Source organism: Ovis aries, chromosome 1, assembly GCF_016772045.2.
Source record: "Ovis aries strain OAR_USU_Benz2616 breed Rambouillet chromosome 1, ARS-UI_Ramb_v3.0, whole genome shotgun sequence".
Taxonomy (NCBI): domain Eukaryota; kingdom Metazoa; phylum Chordata; class Mammalia; order Artiodactyla; family Bovidae; genus Ovis; species Ovis aries.
The window spans coordinates 52,021,097-52,038,931 of NC_056054.1; the positions used below are offsets into that span (position 1 = coordinate 52,021,097).

Genomic DNA, 17,835 nt, shown 5'->3' on the forward strand with positions numbered 1-17,835 from the left:
TCTCATTGGTAATGATCATGACCTACTTAAAATGTAGGTCACCTCTGTCCATGGGCTTTCTCCAGGCAAGAACACTGGAGTCAGTTGCCATGCCCTCCTCCAGGGGATCTATCGGACCTAGGGATCAAACCCAGTCTTTTATTTCCTACATCAGGCAGGTTCTTTACCACTAGTGCCACATGGGAAGCCATGTGTGTATATGTGCTAAGCTGAGTCAGACTCTTTGCGAGCCTGTGGACTATATATAGCCAGAAAGTCTCTATCCATGGGATTTTCCAGTCAAGAATACTGGAATGGGTTGCCATTTCCTTCTCCAGGGGATCTTCCAGACCCACTGATCGAACCCAGGTCTCCCACATTACAGGCAGATTGGGAAGCACCTCAATCCCTGGTAAGTGTTAGTTGCTTGGTCCCATTCAACTCTTTGCAACTCCATGGAGGACTGCAGCCAGACAGGATCTTCTATCCATGGGATTCTCCAGACAAGAAGGATGGGAGTGAGTTGCCTTTCCCTTCTCCAGGGGATGTTCCCAACCCAGGGATGGAACCTGGGTCTCCTGTATTGCAGGTGGATTCTTTAAAGTAGTATTTCCAGTTCCAGTTCAGTTGCTCAGTCATGTCCAACTCTTTGTGATCCCATGAACTGCAGCACGCCAGGCCTCCCTGTCCATTACCAACTGCTGGAGTCTACCCAAACCCATGTCCTTTGAGTTGATGATGCCATCCAACCATCTCATCCTCTGTTGTCCCCTTCTCCTCCTGCCTTCAATCTTTCTCAGCATCAGGATCTTTTCAAATGAGTCAGCTCTTCGCATCAGGTGGCCAAGTATTGGAGTTTCAGCTTCAACATCAGTCCTTCCAACAAACACCCAGAACTGGTCTGCTTTAGGATGGACTGGTTGGATCTCTTGCAGTCCAAGGGACTCTCAAGAGTCTTCTCCAACACCACAATTCAAAAGCATCAATTCTTTGGTGCTCAGATTTCTTTATAGTCCAACTCTCACATCCATACATGACTACTGGAAAAACCATAGCCTTGACTAGACGGACCTTTGTGGACAGAGTAATGTCTCTGCTTTTTAATATGCTGTCTAGGTAGGTCATAACTTTCCTTCCAAGAAGTAAGCGTTTTTTTAATTTCATGGCTGCAATCATCACCTGCAGTGGTTTTAGAGCCCCCAAAATAAAGTCAGCCACTGTTTCCACTGCTTCCCCATCTGTTTGCCCTGGAAACGATGGGACCGGATGCCATGATCTTCGTTTTCTGAATGTTGAGCTTTAAGCCAACTTTTCACTCTCCTCTTTCACTTTCATCAAGAGGCTTTTAGTTCTTCACTTTCTGCCATAAGGGTGGTGTCATCTGCATATCTGAGGTTATTGCTATTTCTCCTGGCAATCTTGATTCCAGCTTGCGCTTGATCCAGCCCAGCATGTCTCATGATGTACTATGCATATAAGTTAAATAAGCAGGGTGACAATATACAGCCTTGACATACTCCTTTTGCTATTTGGATCCAGTCTGTTGTTCCATGTCCAGTTCTAACTGTTGCTTCCTGACCTGCATATAGGTTTCTCAAGAGGCAGGTCAGGTGGTCTGTATTCCCATCTCCTTTAGAATTTTCCACAGTTTATTGTGTAGTATTTAGCGAAGCCCTAAATATTCCTTAAAACTGTCTTAAAAGTGCGGCGATAACGAGAGGAGAAAATTGGCGCCAGAGATTTTCGGCGCAGGCAGCGAGAACAGCTATGAGCAGTCGGTTGGGGTCCTAGGGCAGCCGCGGAACTGCTGCTTCCTTCAGGCGAGAACGGTGGTCAGCTATGTCGGGGCGGAGAAGGGGCCTGAGGAGCGCTTCTGCGCAGGCGCTTGCCTGCTAAGTCCGCCCACTGACGAGCTAAGTTCTCTTTTCGCTCTCAGTCATGGTGAGTGTGGACGTGTTTTGTATTGCTGTCTAGATGTGTCCATAGGAGAATGGATAGGGTAATATTTAAGCTCCTTAGTCACTAGTGGGTAGTTTTCTTAGTATTGGAGAATGATTGGGTTAAAACACAGGCCTTGGAAGGTATTTTGAGGGCTCATAGACAATGTGAACGGTTACTCAGCGTTTTCTGCTAATATCGCGGGTGCGGTTGCGGCCGGACTTCCTGCTATCGGGCGGGACTCGGTGTTCGACGACTTTCTTTCTTAATCGCCTGGCCCCCCACAAAAGCCGGTTAGTTCTTAGCTTCCATATAGCCGTGTATATGTGGCTCGAAATATTTGGAATTGTTAATGGTATGGGGTCTCGTTCTAATAAGTTTTAATGGGATATGAAGGAAATTTACTACTTCATTTTTATTGGTAATGATCTCGAACTACTTAAAATGTAGGTTCAGTCACAAAGATGTAGCTGAAAAATGTGCCGAACTAGAGCAAGAACAGTCATCACCCGGGGGCTTGTTGCAAATGCAGAAACTTAAGACTAAAGCTGGAAAAGAATTGTTAACCTGGTAAAGAACTGTGGCTTGCATGGAAGGTGCTTTGAAACCTGAGTTTTTAAGATTAATGGACTCTCACTAGAGAACTCAACTGCAGATTATGGGACAGATAGGTTTAATGCTTTAGCTTGCTTTCTGCCACGTGTAAACCATAAGTTGAAAATTTTTCAGTCTGTTTTACTTAACTTTTCAGCCGAGATGAGGACGGTAGTTTTTTGGGTCGATGATGAGCTGGCATGTATTCTGAATCTAAAGTTGATTATTACTACTTTAGCTCTAGAATTACTCTGAGACCTGAAGAATACCTGAAACTTTATGAAAGCTTTAGTTGTTTTTCGTCAGCTACTTTTAAAATTGAAAGCTTCTGTATGGCAAGATGAAATAAGAGTTCATATGTATATTGAAATGTATGCTCTGAGGTCCAACATTAAAAGATAAAAATTTATGAAATCTCGTGTGTGAAAGGGTACACCGCAGAAGGATGTTGTCATTAAGTCAGATGCACCTGACAGCCTGTTACTGGAGAAGCATGCTGATTATATTGCATCCTATGGCTCAAAGAAAGATGATTACGTATGTATACTTCTGTGTTGAAAAGTTTTTGTTCTGTAAACGTGTCAAATCATTTGGTCAGGATGGTTTGTGTTTTTCTTAAAAATGGTTTCCAACTCCTGCATACCAGGGAATGATGTCTGGTTGACTAGCCATGGGAGTTAACCTTGATTCTTAGCAATACTTATGTAGAGACTTTGGCAGGCAAAGTAGATTACCTTCTGTCCAGATATGTAAGAATTTTGAGATAGCCAGTAGATTCCTATTTTTGTAGTTGAGCTACTTTCAAGGTCAATGATGTGTTGGCATGTATTACCTGAGTTTATGGTGATGTGTAATAACACTTAAGCTCTAGAATTACGCTGAGACCTTGAAAAAGTTTTACCTTGAACAATGTTCCCTGTTTTCATCTCTGGGATCCTTAGGGAAAACTGAATTAAACAGCTTAATTAGAAGTAAGTATTTTCCCTATAGTATAGAAAGAGCTGAATTATTTACCATGTTGGGAAACATCTCTACTAATGAATTCCCATAAATAATCTGCAGCTGTGGAGTTGTTAGAGCCATATAACAGTATGGGTATTTAGCTTCTGTGTTGAGTATCTTTAAACTGACATCAATTCAGACTGACACATTAATTTCTGTGTTTTAGGAATATTGCATGTCTGAATATTTGAGAATGAGTGGCATCTATTGGGGTCTCACTGTAATGGATCTCATGGGACAACTACATCGCATGAATAGAGAAGAAATTCTGACGTTTATTAAGTCTTGTCAGCATGAGTGTGGTGGAATAAGTGCTAGTATTGGACATGATCCTCATCTTTTGTATACTCTTAGTGCTGTTCAGGTAAATACTAATGAAAATTCAGCAGTCTTGGTAGTGTATTCTGTTACCTGAGTAAGAGAATTGAAAATAGGGATCAGTATCTATGTAAAAAGTTACCCATATCTTTTCAGATCTGTTTCAAAGCAAGGTCAATGATGTGATGGCATGTATTAGCTGAATCCAAAGTTGATGTAAATTCTAAAATGGCACTGAGACCTTGGACAGTAAAATGTTTATCTTACATATATGTAAATGTCTGGAAGTCTCTAAGTGGAAGTTTTTTTTGAGCAAGAAAAATTCTTTTGGTGTTAAGGCACTGAAATCTGATTTATTTACTGTACAGCATGACCTACCCTATCCCAATAGATTTATACCCTATCCCAATAGATTTATATCCTATCCCGATAGAAAACATGTTAAGTCTTAGCTGATGATAACATTTTTTAAAGCAGGTAGTATATTCTAAAGATTTGTCACGTGGAACTTATTCGGAGAACAGTGCATAGCATAATGGATTATATAAACTGCTTGAAGCCTGTGTACAATATGTGTAGAAGCCTCCTTCATTCAGCTTTTTTTGTATTCGGTCAGACTTCCTGCATGGCATTTGCTTTCTTACATGGCCTGGCCATTTCCTCCCTTTAGTTTCATCTTCTCATCTAATTTCTGGAAATGCCAAGCTGCCTATGGTTCCCTGCTTTTACTCTGCCATTTCACGACTTTGCTTTTTACTATGGAGTTGACTTTTAAAAATTAAAAAAAAATTTTTTTGGCCTTGTTCTGGCTTGTGGGATCTTAGTTCCCTGACCAGAGATTGAATTGGGGTCAAGGCAGTAAAAGCACTGAATCCTAACTACTGAACCACCAGGGATGTCCATCTGGAGTTAGCTTTGATTTTGATATTTGTGAAGATTCACAAATAAGGGTTTAAAGTCTGTATAAGTTTCATAAATGAGTCTCAGTGTTAACAATGGTTAAAGACTTGTTGGTAATACCTATAATTTTACTCCGTAATAGAATTACATATTTGAGAAAAGTTTTCAAGGTGCATAGACAAAAGGACATGCATGCTTGACAACTTAGAAGGTAGTTGAGAAGAGCATCATTAGAACAAACTGACCAGTGGCGAGGTATCTACTTACCATGGTTTGTTTCTGTTACAGATACTTACTCTCTATGATAGTATTAATGTTATTGACATAAATAAAGTTGTGGAATATGTTCAGAGTCTACAGAAAGAAGATGGTTCTTTTGCTGGAGATATTTGGGGTAATGTCACTTTAATCCATGGCTCCTAGAATACCGATAGAAAAATGTTTTGCTTTGGTGTTTATTACAGTAATAAGCTTGGTTGCAGATTATAAAGTATAATGAGTTGGGGGCTTTGCTAATAGTTTATAAGGAGATTATAAGTTCTTCATTTTTTCAGGTCCCACTAAGCAGCTGGTCTAACTGGAGTTAATGGTCTGCTGGAAGTTCCAGCATGCACTGTGCTAGTTATAACAGCATACAGGAGTACTGGAACAGAGAGGGCAAGTCTAAAAGATAAGGTAGGTGAAACTTTTTTCCCCAGTATTTGGTGGCTTTGTAAAGTTTTTTAAAAACTTAACTGGCAAGGGGAAAATAATTTAAAAAAACTTTACAAAATTACTGAATATTTGAGTGGAGGGAGGGAGTAGTATTTTACTTGATAAATCTAGATAATCTCTGCTTTAGGGCTGAATACAGTGCAGGCCGGAGAGACCAGCTGCTTCATGGGATGTGAAAATCTACTTTTATATAATAGGGTAAGTTTATTATCATTCTTAGAAATTAACTAGCCACCTTATCTTTCTGGGTGCTCTGTAAGCAATTAATTCACAGTACTTTTGAGCCATTTTCTAGTACTTAGTTTCCTTAGAAGTAAAGTAAGTGAATATACGCTTCACATGTAGTTTTCCTCCTGGATGGTAGAAGTACATGTTAGGCCTGAACTTTTGGAAATATAACTGTGGTAGTTGTACAGAGATTTTTAATTAACTTTATATAATATGATTAGAAGCCTCTGATAACACATAATGCTTTGGTTTGCTCTATTTTTAGGAGAAATTGATACAAGATTCTCTTTTTGTGCAGTGGCAACGTTGGCACTATTGGTAAGTTTCAAACGTTGTATTGGAAATGATTAACTTTTGATGATTATTCTGGAACCTAATAGGCATGTTTTCTGTTTACAGGGGAAGTTGGATGCTATTAATGTGGAAAAGGCAATCGAATTTGTTTTATCATGTATGAACTTTGATGGTGGATTCGGTTGCAGACCAGGTTCTGAATCCCATGCTGGGCAGGTAATACATTAATCCAGATTAAAATGTAGGCATTTTTACAGTTGCTGACTTTTGAGTCCCCTATTGGTAAAATCCTCTGGCCCAGATAAACATAAGTAGTTTTGTAATTAACCAGAAATACATTTTGATTTTCCATTAGTTTTTATGTGTGTGTGTTAGTTACTCAGTTATGTACAGCTTTTGCGACCTCATGGACTATAGCCCCCTAGGCTCCTCTGTCCATGGAATTCTCCAGACAAGAAGACTGGAGTGGGTTGCCATTCCCTTCTCTAATTTTCAGTAAGCAGATAAAAAACATTCTGTATCTCCCTATCCTGAACACCTGTGTTAGAGGATGTTGCACATGTAAACGATTGTCAAACACCTAGCTCTTAGCCATGAAAAAACTGGTGGTAGTCTTTCATTGCAGAGTTGGATCCTAGTAGTATGCTTCAGATTTGTTCAAATAACTATGTGATGTTTATGTTTGTGATTTTTACTGTCAGCAAACTTTTAGATAGAAAATGAAGCTTTAATAATTAGAGTAGATTTTTTAAAAAATCAGTGTTATTGTTGGAAAACTATTATACACATGTACTTTATGTCTGTAATTTTAGATCTATTGTTGCACAGGATTCTTGGCTATTACTAGTCAGTTGCACCAAGTAAATTCTGATTTACTCGGTTGGTGGCTTTGTGAACGACAGCTTCCATCAGGCGGACTCAATGGAAGGCCAGAGAAGGTATTGTTTTTTAAGATTAATCTTTAAATTTTATAAACTTGAGTGAGGACTGCTTTTTTTTGCCTTTTGTTTTGTAGTATTGCTCTTATAAATTGATCATGAGCTTTTTACTTTAATACTTTGCAAAATTTAGTTGTACCTTCTAAAAATGCTCTTGCAAAAGTAAAGCAAAAGTTGAAATGCCTGTTAATCCTGATGTCCATTTAAAAGACAGTCATGACAAGATTGCCTGGTACTTTTTGATTTTCCTTGACAAATAACCCTGGGCTTTGGGCTTTAAAATGTGTTTGTATTCATAGTATAAATTCTTAAAATTTATGCTTATTTATAAAATTCCTTCTGAAGGAATCCTTCAGAATTTAATTTATAAAAATCCTTTTGAAGGCTTTCTGTTTTTCATCTACATGAAACTTCTTTAAACTATACTGGGCACTCACAGTTGTGCATTATACATATCTGGGAATCAAAGGCCACTATTAACACTTGGATCTTGTACAGAAATCTCCATGCTCACTTACAGATGGGAAAGGATAATGGATTTGCCAAAAGAAAGATTTCTTTTAAACTGGATTACAACATTTTCATTTAAAAATATTTTTAAAGAAAAACTCGATTCTGTTTAGCTCTCCACATACTTTAAATTGGGTCTGTAAAGACCAGATAGTAAATATTTTTATCTTTGCCTCATGGGCTTGTTGCAGCTACACTGCTGCCCTGAAGAACATTGTTGCCACAGACAATAAAAAATGAATGGGTGTGGTTGTATTCCATTGAAATTACTAATGGACAAGTATGAGTTTCATAATCGTTTTCCTTTCACAATACTGTTTTTAAAAATCATTTACAAATACTAAAAGCTGTTCTTCGGTTTAGGCCCTTGAGCTAAAATATGATAAAGCATAGTGATGCTTTTATTCTGGGTCATTGTATTTTTGTGTAATTTTGCTTGCTTGTTACTTCTGAATAAGTTTAAAAACCATAAGTGGTACTTAGTTAAAATCCATGGAAAAATCTGGGCAACTTTTCAATAATTAGGAAATGGGTGAGGGTGGGGATAGCACGTACGATCTAGGACAGCTTTTAATGTTCTTGTGGATCATCCTGGGATCTAGTTGAAATTCAGTGTAAGGTGTGGGGTCTTCTGCATTTAAGTTATGATTTGATGAGCAAGGGTGATTTTATTTTTTAAACCAAGTTGTATACCTTCCTGGACAGCACTGAAAATGCTGCCCATGGCAGTGGAACGTATGTTGCCATAGTTGTAAGCCTTACTACCAGTTTCTTGGAAAAGGGACTGATGTAGGCATTCATTTCATATAGAAATTAAGGTGGGTGGATGGTTATCAGTGAATACTGAAACGAACATTTAGCATGGTTTTCTGTGGAATCAAGAATCTGCCTGCAGTGTAGGCAGCACAGGATACATGGTTCAATCCCTGGCTCAGGACGATCCCCTAGAGAAGAACATGGCAATCCACTCCAGTATTCTTTGCCTGAAAATTTCCATGGACAGAGGAGCCTGGTGGGCTACAGTTCGTGGGGTTGCAGAGTGAGACATGACTGAGCATGCCTGCATACTCATATTCTAGTTCTGTGGAATGAAGCATTTGATCTCTTTTCCAATGATTATCTTTTAATTCTAAGCAATTTTTGGATTTCAGTGTTTCAAACACTGCATTGTCAATATATCCCTTGATTCCCCTCCCACCCCAGGTATTTAGAAAATACGTTTGTGGCAACTTGTGGCTTTTTCCTCCTAGTTACCAGATGTATGCTATTCATGGTGGGTGTTGGCTTCCCTAAAGATAATTGGAAGGCTTCATTGGATTGATAGAGAAAAGCTCCGCAGTTTCATCCTAGCATGTCAAGATGAAGAAACAGGAGGATTTGCAGATAGGCCAGGAGATATGGCAAGTATACTTAGGACTGTTAATGTAACAGTTAAAATTTTCAGCGTTGTTCTAAGATTCTAAGGGTTCTAAATTTTTAAAACTAGGAATTGGTGGGGAACAAATAGTATTTTTCAAGTGTTGCTTTGAAAGGATGCTTTTAAAATGTCATTTAAAAGTGTACTAAGGTGCTTTTCTGGTGGCTCAGATGGTAAAGAATCTGCCTGCAATGCCTAAGACCCACGTTCAATCACAGTATTCTTGCCTGGAGAATTCCATGGACAAGAGCCTGGCAGGCTACAGTCCATGGGGTCGTAGATTCAAACGTGACTGAGTGATTAACACACAAAAAAGAGTGTATGAAAGATCTGAAACACATTTACAGTACTTATGCCTAAGAAATGAGTGTGTGTGCCAAGTCCTCTGTTTAAAAAGTGCAGTTTGAAACCATTATTTCAGAAAATTTTAAGAGAATATTTATATAGAGTGCAATGGGCTCCAGTATAATCCCTGTTCAAAAGCAGGGTTTTAGAAGTTTTCATTTTGTAATATTCTATAAATTCTTGTTTTTTAATAGGTAGATCCTTTCCATACTCTGTTTGGAATTGCTGGATTGTCACTTTTGGGAGAAGAACAGATTAAACCTGTTAGCCCTGTTTTTTGCATGCCTGAAGAAGTACTTCGGAGAGTGAATGTTCAGCCTGAACTAGTGAGCTAGATTAGATCCCTTGATGGAGAAGTTGGTTAATATAGTTTTTATTGTGTTTTAACATTTCAGTAGTTGAAGTGCTTAAAAACTTAACAAACTACCGTGTTAATATTTTGTACATGAATTGTGTTAATTTTAATAAATTATAATTATACATATTGTAAATTAAGATCTTTATTGTATCTCTCCTTCTGGAATGCTGTTGTTACTCTGATTTTTTTGTTTATGCTTCAGTATATTTTCTTGTATGTCTTCATAACAGCAAACTTGAACTCTCTTTAGCTGATGATTCTGATTTTCCTGGGTACTCCCTTGATATGTTATATATAACTATAGTTAATGTAGATTGGTCTTTGTCAGTGAGAATGTTACTGATAAAGAGTTGATGAACCACATAGGAATTAAAAGATGAAATAAAAATAAATGGCTGAAATTTGGGAATATTTCATGCTTGTGGTTAATGAGTTGGGTACAGAGTGGGTTAGGTAAATGAAGAGAATTCACTAAGATGAGGATTGCAATCTGGACTAACACTTTAGTCACTTTTTAATATTTTATGTCAGAATGCCAAGGGATTGTTGGCATTTTTTTCCTACCCAGTAAGGAAATACAAGCTGATACTTGACACACTAATCCTTGTGTTCTTGCAGAAAAAGTATTTTAGTGAGCATTTTTCTTGATGAAGTTGAAATTTGCTGAAGCAAGTTTGCAATAATAACCCTAAGAGTAAAGAATTTTACATGTGAATAGTGATGATTTCTTTTAACACATTGAGCAATGTCTGCTTTTCATGTTATTGAAGTGTCTGGCATTGTTTTTGACAGTTCACTAAGTTTGGGTTGAATTACCAGTGTTTCTGAAAGTTTGGGAGCCATTGAATGGCACACAATTTTATATAAGTGGTATCATTGGAAGTTTTGAGTACTGCGGTCACTGCACGTGGGTGACTGAGTGGTTTCATATTCTGTATCTGATTTCACAATTGAATGAATTCGGTAATGGACTGAATTCATCTAATGGTATCGAGTATTTTCTCAATCCTGCTTTCTCTACCATGTTGAATTACTGTGTCTATTCAAGAGAATCATGGCATCTGGTCCCATCACATCATGGCAAATAGATAGGGAAACAGTAAGAGACTTATTTTTGGGGCTCCAAAAATCACTGCAGATGGTGACTGCAGCCATGAAATTAAAAGACACTTCTTGGAAGGAAAGTTATGACCAACCTAGACAGCATATTAAAAAGCAGAGACGTTACTTGGCCAACAAAGGTCGGTCTAGCCAAAGCTATGGTTTTTGCAGTAGTGTGAATGTGAGAGTTGGACTATAAAGAGAGTTGAGCAACGGAGAGCTGATGTTTTTGAACTGTGATGTTGAAGGAGACTTAAGAGTCCCTTGGACTGCAAGGAGATCCAACCAGTCTATTCTAAAGGAAATCAGTCCTGAATATTCATTGGAAGGAGTGATGCTGAAGCTGAAACTCCAATATTTTGGCCACCTGATGTGAAAAGCTGACTGATTTGAAAGACCCTGATGCTGGGAAGATTGAGGGCAGGAGGAGAAGGGGACAGCAGAGCATGAGATGGTTGGATGGCATCACTGACTGGACATGAGTTTGAGTAAACTCTAGGAGTTGGTGGTGGACAGGGAGGCCTGGCATGCCGCAGTCCATGGGGTCATCAAGAGTGGGACACGACTGAGAGTGAACTGAACTCGGAAATACTAGCACAGAATGTCCTGTGATAAGGGGAATAAGGTGTAGTGGGAATAATGAGACTCCCAAGCTGTATTTGGAGGAAGAACTTGCAACATACTCCAGTATTCTTGAAACTTCCATGGAGGGAGGACCCTGGCGGGCTACAGTCCATGGGGTCACAAATAGCATGGGGTCACTACTGAGCACGGACACACACAAGTTGGGTTGATGGCCCTGAATTCCGTTTAGTTGAGGGGATCTACGTCGCATTATGAAAGTGTTAGTTGCTCAATCATGACCGACTTTTGGCTCCTCTGTCCTTGGGGTTTTCCAGGCAAGAATACTGGAGTGGGTTGCCATTCCCTTCTCCAGGGGATCTTCTGGACCCAGGGTTGAATCCAGGTTTCCTGCATTGCAGGCCATTCTTTAGCATTTGAGCCAGAGAAGAGATTAAGCTTGACCTCGCCTTAAGCTTGACCAAATTCTGCAGCAGTTGACGGGACCGGGACACCTGAGAGTACATTCTCCAGTTCTGTCTTTAAATCATTTTAACAAAGGAAGCATTTAATCACCTGTGTGGTCGGTCGCTCAGTCCTGCCCAACTTTTTGCGACTCCATGGACTGGTCTTTGGGGATAAATATGGGTGGGCGTGGTAAACTGGGTGGGGGGGGGGGTGCTCTGCGCGTGCGCACTGCGACTCTACGCACCGCGCTTTCCCCGCGGCGCTTTGTCCCACAGCAGAATTGCTCTGAAGGATGTTGCGGCCTGACATATCACCAACGTTTCCGTCTGTCCCTGCGGCTTCCCCCTGCTCACCAGAGGCTCGGTCCCAGGGTCCCCGCTACAATTTCGAACTCCAGGAGACTCCTCTGAGCCGCCCTTCAGCCCAAGCCGCCTCTGCGTCTTCCCCACCAGGCACGTCTGGAGCGGCGGGTGACAGGAGCGGCAGCAGCAGTCTACCTGGGCACCCGCCCAGCGCCCTGCCGCCTCAAGGCAAGGAGTTGTGTGAACTTCTGGAGGTTCGGGGAACCGTGGTCTCTGGTTACCACAGAAGTTTCAGTTGGTGTCTGTTTGGAGTTTGGGAATGGAATGCTCTGCGAATTGAGTGGGTCTGAGTGATTTAAGGGCTGGACTCTTCCTCACGTTGGTTTTCTTACAAGGCCGTGATGGCGGATGGCCCAGTTCTGAGGCAGGCTATATTCATATCCGGGGTAATGTGCCCCCGCCCGCGCCCCATGACAGATGAATGAATTTGTGCACGAGTTTAGTGATTGGAGTGGTAAACCTCTTGGCTCCTGAGCCTCCAAGTCCTTCTAGTATATCTTGAAAACAAATAAGCTTTGAGAACAGACCAGATTTAACATTTTCTCTAATGGAGGTGAATAATACATTTAGTGTGAAAAATGCCCTTTAAGGAGTATTCAACTCGTTTATCTTAATAGTCAGTGATTCTCCATGACAAAACCGTCACCTTTTGCCCACACAGCGTTGCCACTCACTGGTAAGGTAACAAATGCCAAATCCCGTGGTCACTTTTCACTTCATCTTATGTAAACTTCCCACAGTTTAATGTTCTTCACCAGGCTTGTCTTGAACTGTCTTAATTTTATTTCCTTGATTCCACTCTTCCCTGTTTTTCGCCTACCTTCCATAGAACTATGCTTACTTTTGTTAGTTTACAAATTATTGGCTTGTCCTTAGAGGTTTTTTTCTAGGCTACTTCTGTCTGACTGTGATTATCACCACAGCCCAGATCTCATCTTTGCCCCTAGATTCCTGTTTCAGACTGTCTTCTGAAGTTTCTAGTAAGGAACCAGTGGACATCCTCAGACTCACTATATGATTAATTGAATTCATCTCTCTGCAGCTCCTCAACCTGTTTCTCTTATCTCAATCATTGGGTTTTTAAAATCTTTAGACTTCAATGATTCAAATATTCCCTCACTCATAACATCCAAAGTTAACAAGTTCTAGTTTTATCTTTTAAATAATTCTGTTCTTTTCTCTGTGCCATTACAGGCCCTTTTAATTTTGTGTCTGAATTATTGCTTCCAACTCCTAATGCTTCTTTCTTCTAAGCTTACTCACAGTGTCACTAGAGTTATATGGAAAATGAAAATCTTACATCCCGTGGCACTTCAACCAGTGACTCTTATTTGCAGGTAAAAAATTGTACTCTTTAGTAGCATATCCAAGTCCACTTGGGATATGTTTTCAGTTTTGCGGTCTTATATCTCATCATTTCTTAATAATTACCCTACTTTCTAACTTAATTGACCTACTTTCACTTCCTTCAAGGCAACATACATGTTTATCAGTATGTTAATCCCCTTCATGAAATGTTCTCTCACTTATTTATTTTCAACAATAATAGCATCCACTAATTAATGACTGCTCCTCTGTTCTAGCTTCTTACTTAGCACGTTGTATCTCTGATCCTTACAGTAAATCTGTAAGATAGATTTTTCTTTGTCCCAATTTAAGAGGGAGCCAAGACCCAAATTGATGAAATAGTTACCTTAGGTGCTCAGTGTGCGCTCAGTTGTGTCTGACTCTTTCCGACCCCATGGACTGTAGCCTGTCAGGCTTCTTTGTCCATGGGTTTCTAGGCAGGAATACTGGAGTGCATTGCCATTTCCTGCTTCAGGAGATCTTCCTGACCCAGGGTTTGAAACTTTTTCTCCCATATCTGCATTTTAGATTCTTTACCACCTAGCCACCGGGGAGCTGAGTTATCTTAGGAGCTGAGGATAATAATATTCTGTGCTCTCAAAGAACTTATGGTTCAGTAGGGAAGATAGACTTAAAAATCTATAAAACTTTTAAAAGATAATTATTTTTGAGTTATTTACAGATATTGTGCTTAGTACCTTCAGTCATATCTGACCCTCTGCGATTCTATGAACCATAGCCTGACAGGCTCCTCTGTCCATAGGATTCTCCAGGCAAGAATACTGGAGTGGGTTGTCATTTCCTTCTCCATATAGATATTGAGGTGTTTAATAAGTAAGGGAACAAAGTAACTAAAGAAATTTTGCAGAGGAAATTCAACTTGAGGTAGTGTTGAAGATTATGTCAACTAAACGGAAAGAGGAGAAAAAAAAATGGAGAAGAAACTTTTATTTTTCTCTTAAGAAAGAAAAATATGTGCAAAGGCACAGAAGTATGATATAGCATGTTGTGTTTGTAGACTACAAATAATTTAGTTTGGTAGAGCAGTAGGGTGATCTGTTTTGTTTCTTCTACCTAGAGTACTTGCAGGTATTTAATCTGGGAGGCAGGTATTTAATCTGGGAGGCAGATAGGTTTTTTTGCCATGCCAAAAACATCTCTGGCTTGGTGATTGGAAGAGATAATATTACTTTTTCCTGATAAATGGAATTTTGTAGGAGAAGCAACTTTTAGAGGGAAAAATGGTGAATTCTTCTGTGGACATGCTGAGTGTGAAGAACCTTTGGGGTATCCATACATTCATATTGATGCAATTAAATATATGAATCTAGGGCTAAGAAAGAAGCCTGGGAGAGATATAAATTTGAGGGCAGAGGGGAGAAGGTAAAGGGAATATAGGAAAATAGAAGTGAAGGAAATTGGAGAAAAACTGGGAGAAGTAAGTTTAAGAAGGGGATTAGAGTCTGAAAGTAACCTGAGAACAAGAAGCAACCCTGTTTGTCTCCAGTCTCTAGTAACCATCTCCTTCCTTAGCTCCTTTAAGCCTAAGGTTAGTAATGGAGCATATTTTGTCTTGATTCTACACATTTCTTTATGATGATATTCTGTCTACCCCTTTGTAAATATTCCCTTTATCAACCACTCTTCAGATTATCCTAGTTTGAATGTGTTATCTTTCTGGGAACTATACAAAAATGTTAGATTTTATCCTATGGTGGATATGGGAGACACTGAGAAATTGTCAGAAAGGGAGACATGGTGAGATTTCTTTTCAGAAAGATCACTAGTGATGGATGTGAAGAATTGATTAGTGAGGCATCATGTTGAAGACAAGGATAATAATTCAAAGACTTTTGAAAAAGGCTGAAGAAGATATGTGCTTAAAATGGGCCAGATAGGAGTGAAGATGGAGAGAAATTTTAGTGAGATATCTGTCTCTATAATTAGATTTGGTTACTGATTGGGTGTTTGGATTCATGAAAGAGGAGTTAAGAGTGACTTCTAAGTTTATGACTTGTATGAAAAGGTGCAAGATAATGTAGTTGACCCACTGGTAGTAAAGAAAGGATAGATTCTGAGGAAAAGTTACTGAGGTAATTCACTTTTAGATATTTAGTAGTTCTGGGAAAATACCTAATGGTTTGTATCTAAAAAGTAGTTTGGGATATTTATATCCAAAAATATAGGGATCTAGAGCCACCCTATCTGTTAGAACTCTCTGTGGATAGATGTATTCTATATCTGTGCTAATATAGTAGCCACTAGACGGGTGTGGTTTTGTGCATTTTAAATGTGGCTAGTGTGACTGAAGAACTGAATTGTAATTTTAATTTAATTTAAATAGCCACATGTGGCAAGAAGCTCCTATACTGAGCAATGCAGCTATAGACCTAAGAATGGTTTTTGCATTTTTAAAGGGTTGGAAAAGTAAAAGAAGAAATTCATATTATAGTATCCAGAACTAAATATCGGAATATTCACTGGAAGGACTGATGCTGAAGCTCCAGTACTTTGGCCACCTTATGTCAAGAACTGACTCACTGGAAAAGACCCAGATGCTGAGAAAGATTGAGGGCAGAAGAAGGGGACAACAGAGCATGAGATGGTTGGATGGCATCATCGACTCAATAGACATGAGTTTGAGCAAATTCCAGGAGATAGTGAAGGACAGGGAACCCTGGTGTGCTACAGTCCATGGGGTTGCAAAGACTTGGACATGACTGAGTGGCTGGACAACAACAAATCCAGAATTAAAGTTTCATTGAAATACACTCATTTATTGTCTTACTTACTTATTGTCTGTGGCTATTTCCTGTGATAATGTCAGAACTGAGTAATCGTAATAGACAGTATGACCACAAAGCCTAAAATATTTAACATCTGGCTCATTATTTAAAAGCTTACCACCCTCTACAGTGTTGGAGAGGAGTTAGGGCTGTATATGAGGGTTTGAGAGTTGCCAGGAAATAGATATTAATAAAAGCCAAAATAATAGATGAGATATTCAGAGGAAATGTATAATTTTGATTTAAGAGAGAAAGTAAAGTTTGGAACCATTGGAAGCCAACAGTTAAGAGGCAGATAGAGGAAAAGGACCTGGCAATGGAAACTAAAAAGAAGTAGTTTAAGGAGAATCAAGATAGAGAGTTGTTATGGAAATCAAGGAGGAGAGGCCTAAAGAGACCCAGGATTTTTTTTTTTTTAAAGAACTCCTAATTTAACTTAAAATCTTTTGCACAGCAAAGGAAACTATAAAGAGATGAGAAGATAACCCTCAGAATGGGAGAAAATTCATTGCAAATGAAGCAACTGACAAAAGATTAATTTCCAAAATATATGAACAGCTCAATATCAGAAAAACAAAGAACCCAATAAAAAAATGGGCAGAAGACCTAAACAGACATTTCTCCATAGAAGACATACAGATGGCCAATAAACACATGAAAAGATGCTCAACATCACTTATTATTAGAGAAAGGCAAATCAAAACTGCAATGAGGTATCACCTCATATCAATTAGAAGGTCCATCAACAAATCTATAAACTGGATATATAAATGCTGGACAGGATGTGCTTGAGAAAAAGGAATCTTCCTGCACTGTTGGTAGGAATGTAAATTGATACAGCCACTATGGAGAACAGTATGGAGATTCCTTAAAACACTAGGAATAAAGCTACCATATGACCTAGCAATCCCATTACTAGGCACACACCCTGAGAAAACCACAATTCCTGTGTTCATTGTAGCACTGTTTACAGTGGCCTTCACATGGAAGCAACCTAGATGTCCATCAACAGATGAATGGATAAAGAAGATATGGTACATGCTGGGCTGTGCTTAGTCGCTCAGTTGTGTCTGACTCTTTGTGACCCCATGGACTGTAGCCCAGCAGACTCCTCTGTCCATGTGGTTTCTCCAGACAAGAATACTGGAGTGGGTATCTTATCCCTTCTCCAGGAACTCTTCTGACCCAGGAATTAAACCAGGGTCTCCTGCACTGAAGGTGGATTCTTTACCAGCTGAGCTATTAGGGAAGCCCATAGAATATATATATACAATGAAATATTACTCAGCCATAAAAAAGAACAAATTTGAGTCAGTTCTAGTGAGGTGGATGAACCTAGAGCCTGTTATAGAGTGAAGTAAGTCAGAAGAGAAAAATAAATACTGTGTATTAATGCATATATTTGGAATCCTTTAATAGAAAAAGAGTACTGATGAACCTATCTGCAGGGAACGAATGGAGATGCAGATGTAGAGAACGAACTTGTGGACACAGAAGGGGAAGGATATGGAGGACAAACTGAGAAATTAGCATTTATGTATATACTTTTATCATGTGTAAAATAGATAGCTAGTGGGAAGCTGCTGTATAACATAGGGAGCCTGGCTTGGCCCTCAGTAACAGTGGCTGACTTTATTTTGTGAGGCTGCAAAATCACTGCAGGTGGTGATTGCAA

General features: G+C 39.3%; 2 protein-coding genes and 3 non-coding genes across 9 annotated transcripts in view; all 5 read left to right on the forward strand.

Annotated features, from left to right (window-relative positions):
* The first annotated feature begins 1,866 nt into the window (after window positions 1-1,866).
* On the forward strand, window positions 1,867-9,946 carry RABGGTB (Rab geranylgeranyltransferase subunit beta). Of its 5 annotated transcripts, NM_001161868.1 has the most exon segments (11): window positions 1,913-1,920; window positions 2,941-3,048; window positions 3,680-3,877; window positions 5,020-5,125; window positions 5,939-5,991; window positions 6,073-6,183; window positions 6,780-6,905; window positions 8,666-8,687; window positions 8,690-8,721; window positions 8,723-8,815; window positions 9,372-9,946. In NM_001161868.1, coding segments are annotated over 11 exon segments (993 nt in total). In that variant the 5' UTR covers window positions 1,913-1,917; the 3' UTR covers window positions 9,513-9,946.
* Window positions 2,694-2,772, forward strand: LOC114111288 (small nucleolar RNA SNORD45). The gene has a single exon (XR_003587371.1). It is a non-coding gene; the product is annotated as a small nucleolar RNA SNORD45 (small nucleolar RNA).
* LOC114111291 (small nucleolar RNA SNORD45) lies at window positions 3,317-3,399 on the forward strand. Its single transcript, XR_003587373.1, has one exon. It is a non-coding gene; the product is annotated as a small nucleolar RNA SNORD45 (small nucleolar RNA).
* Window positions 4,004-4,075, forward strand: LOC114111289 (small nucleolar RNA SNORD45). Its single transcript, XR_003587372.1, has one exon. It is a non-coding gene; the product is annotated as a small nucleolar RNA SNORD45 (small nucleolar RNA).
* Window positions 9,947-11,912: 1,966 nt separating the features above from the next.
* The window catches only part of MSH4 (mutS homolog 4), an 85,294-nt gene continuing 79,371 nt past the window's right edge, over window positions 11,913-17,835 (forward strand). Inside the window, exon 1 of the mRNA XM_004002088.5 lies at window positions 11,913-12,195. Coding sequence (XP_004002137.2) covers window positions 11,958-12,195 — 238 coding nt within the window. The 5' untranslated portion in view covers window positions 11,913-11,957. The remainder of the gene's footprint in view (window positions 12,196-17,835) is intronic.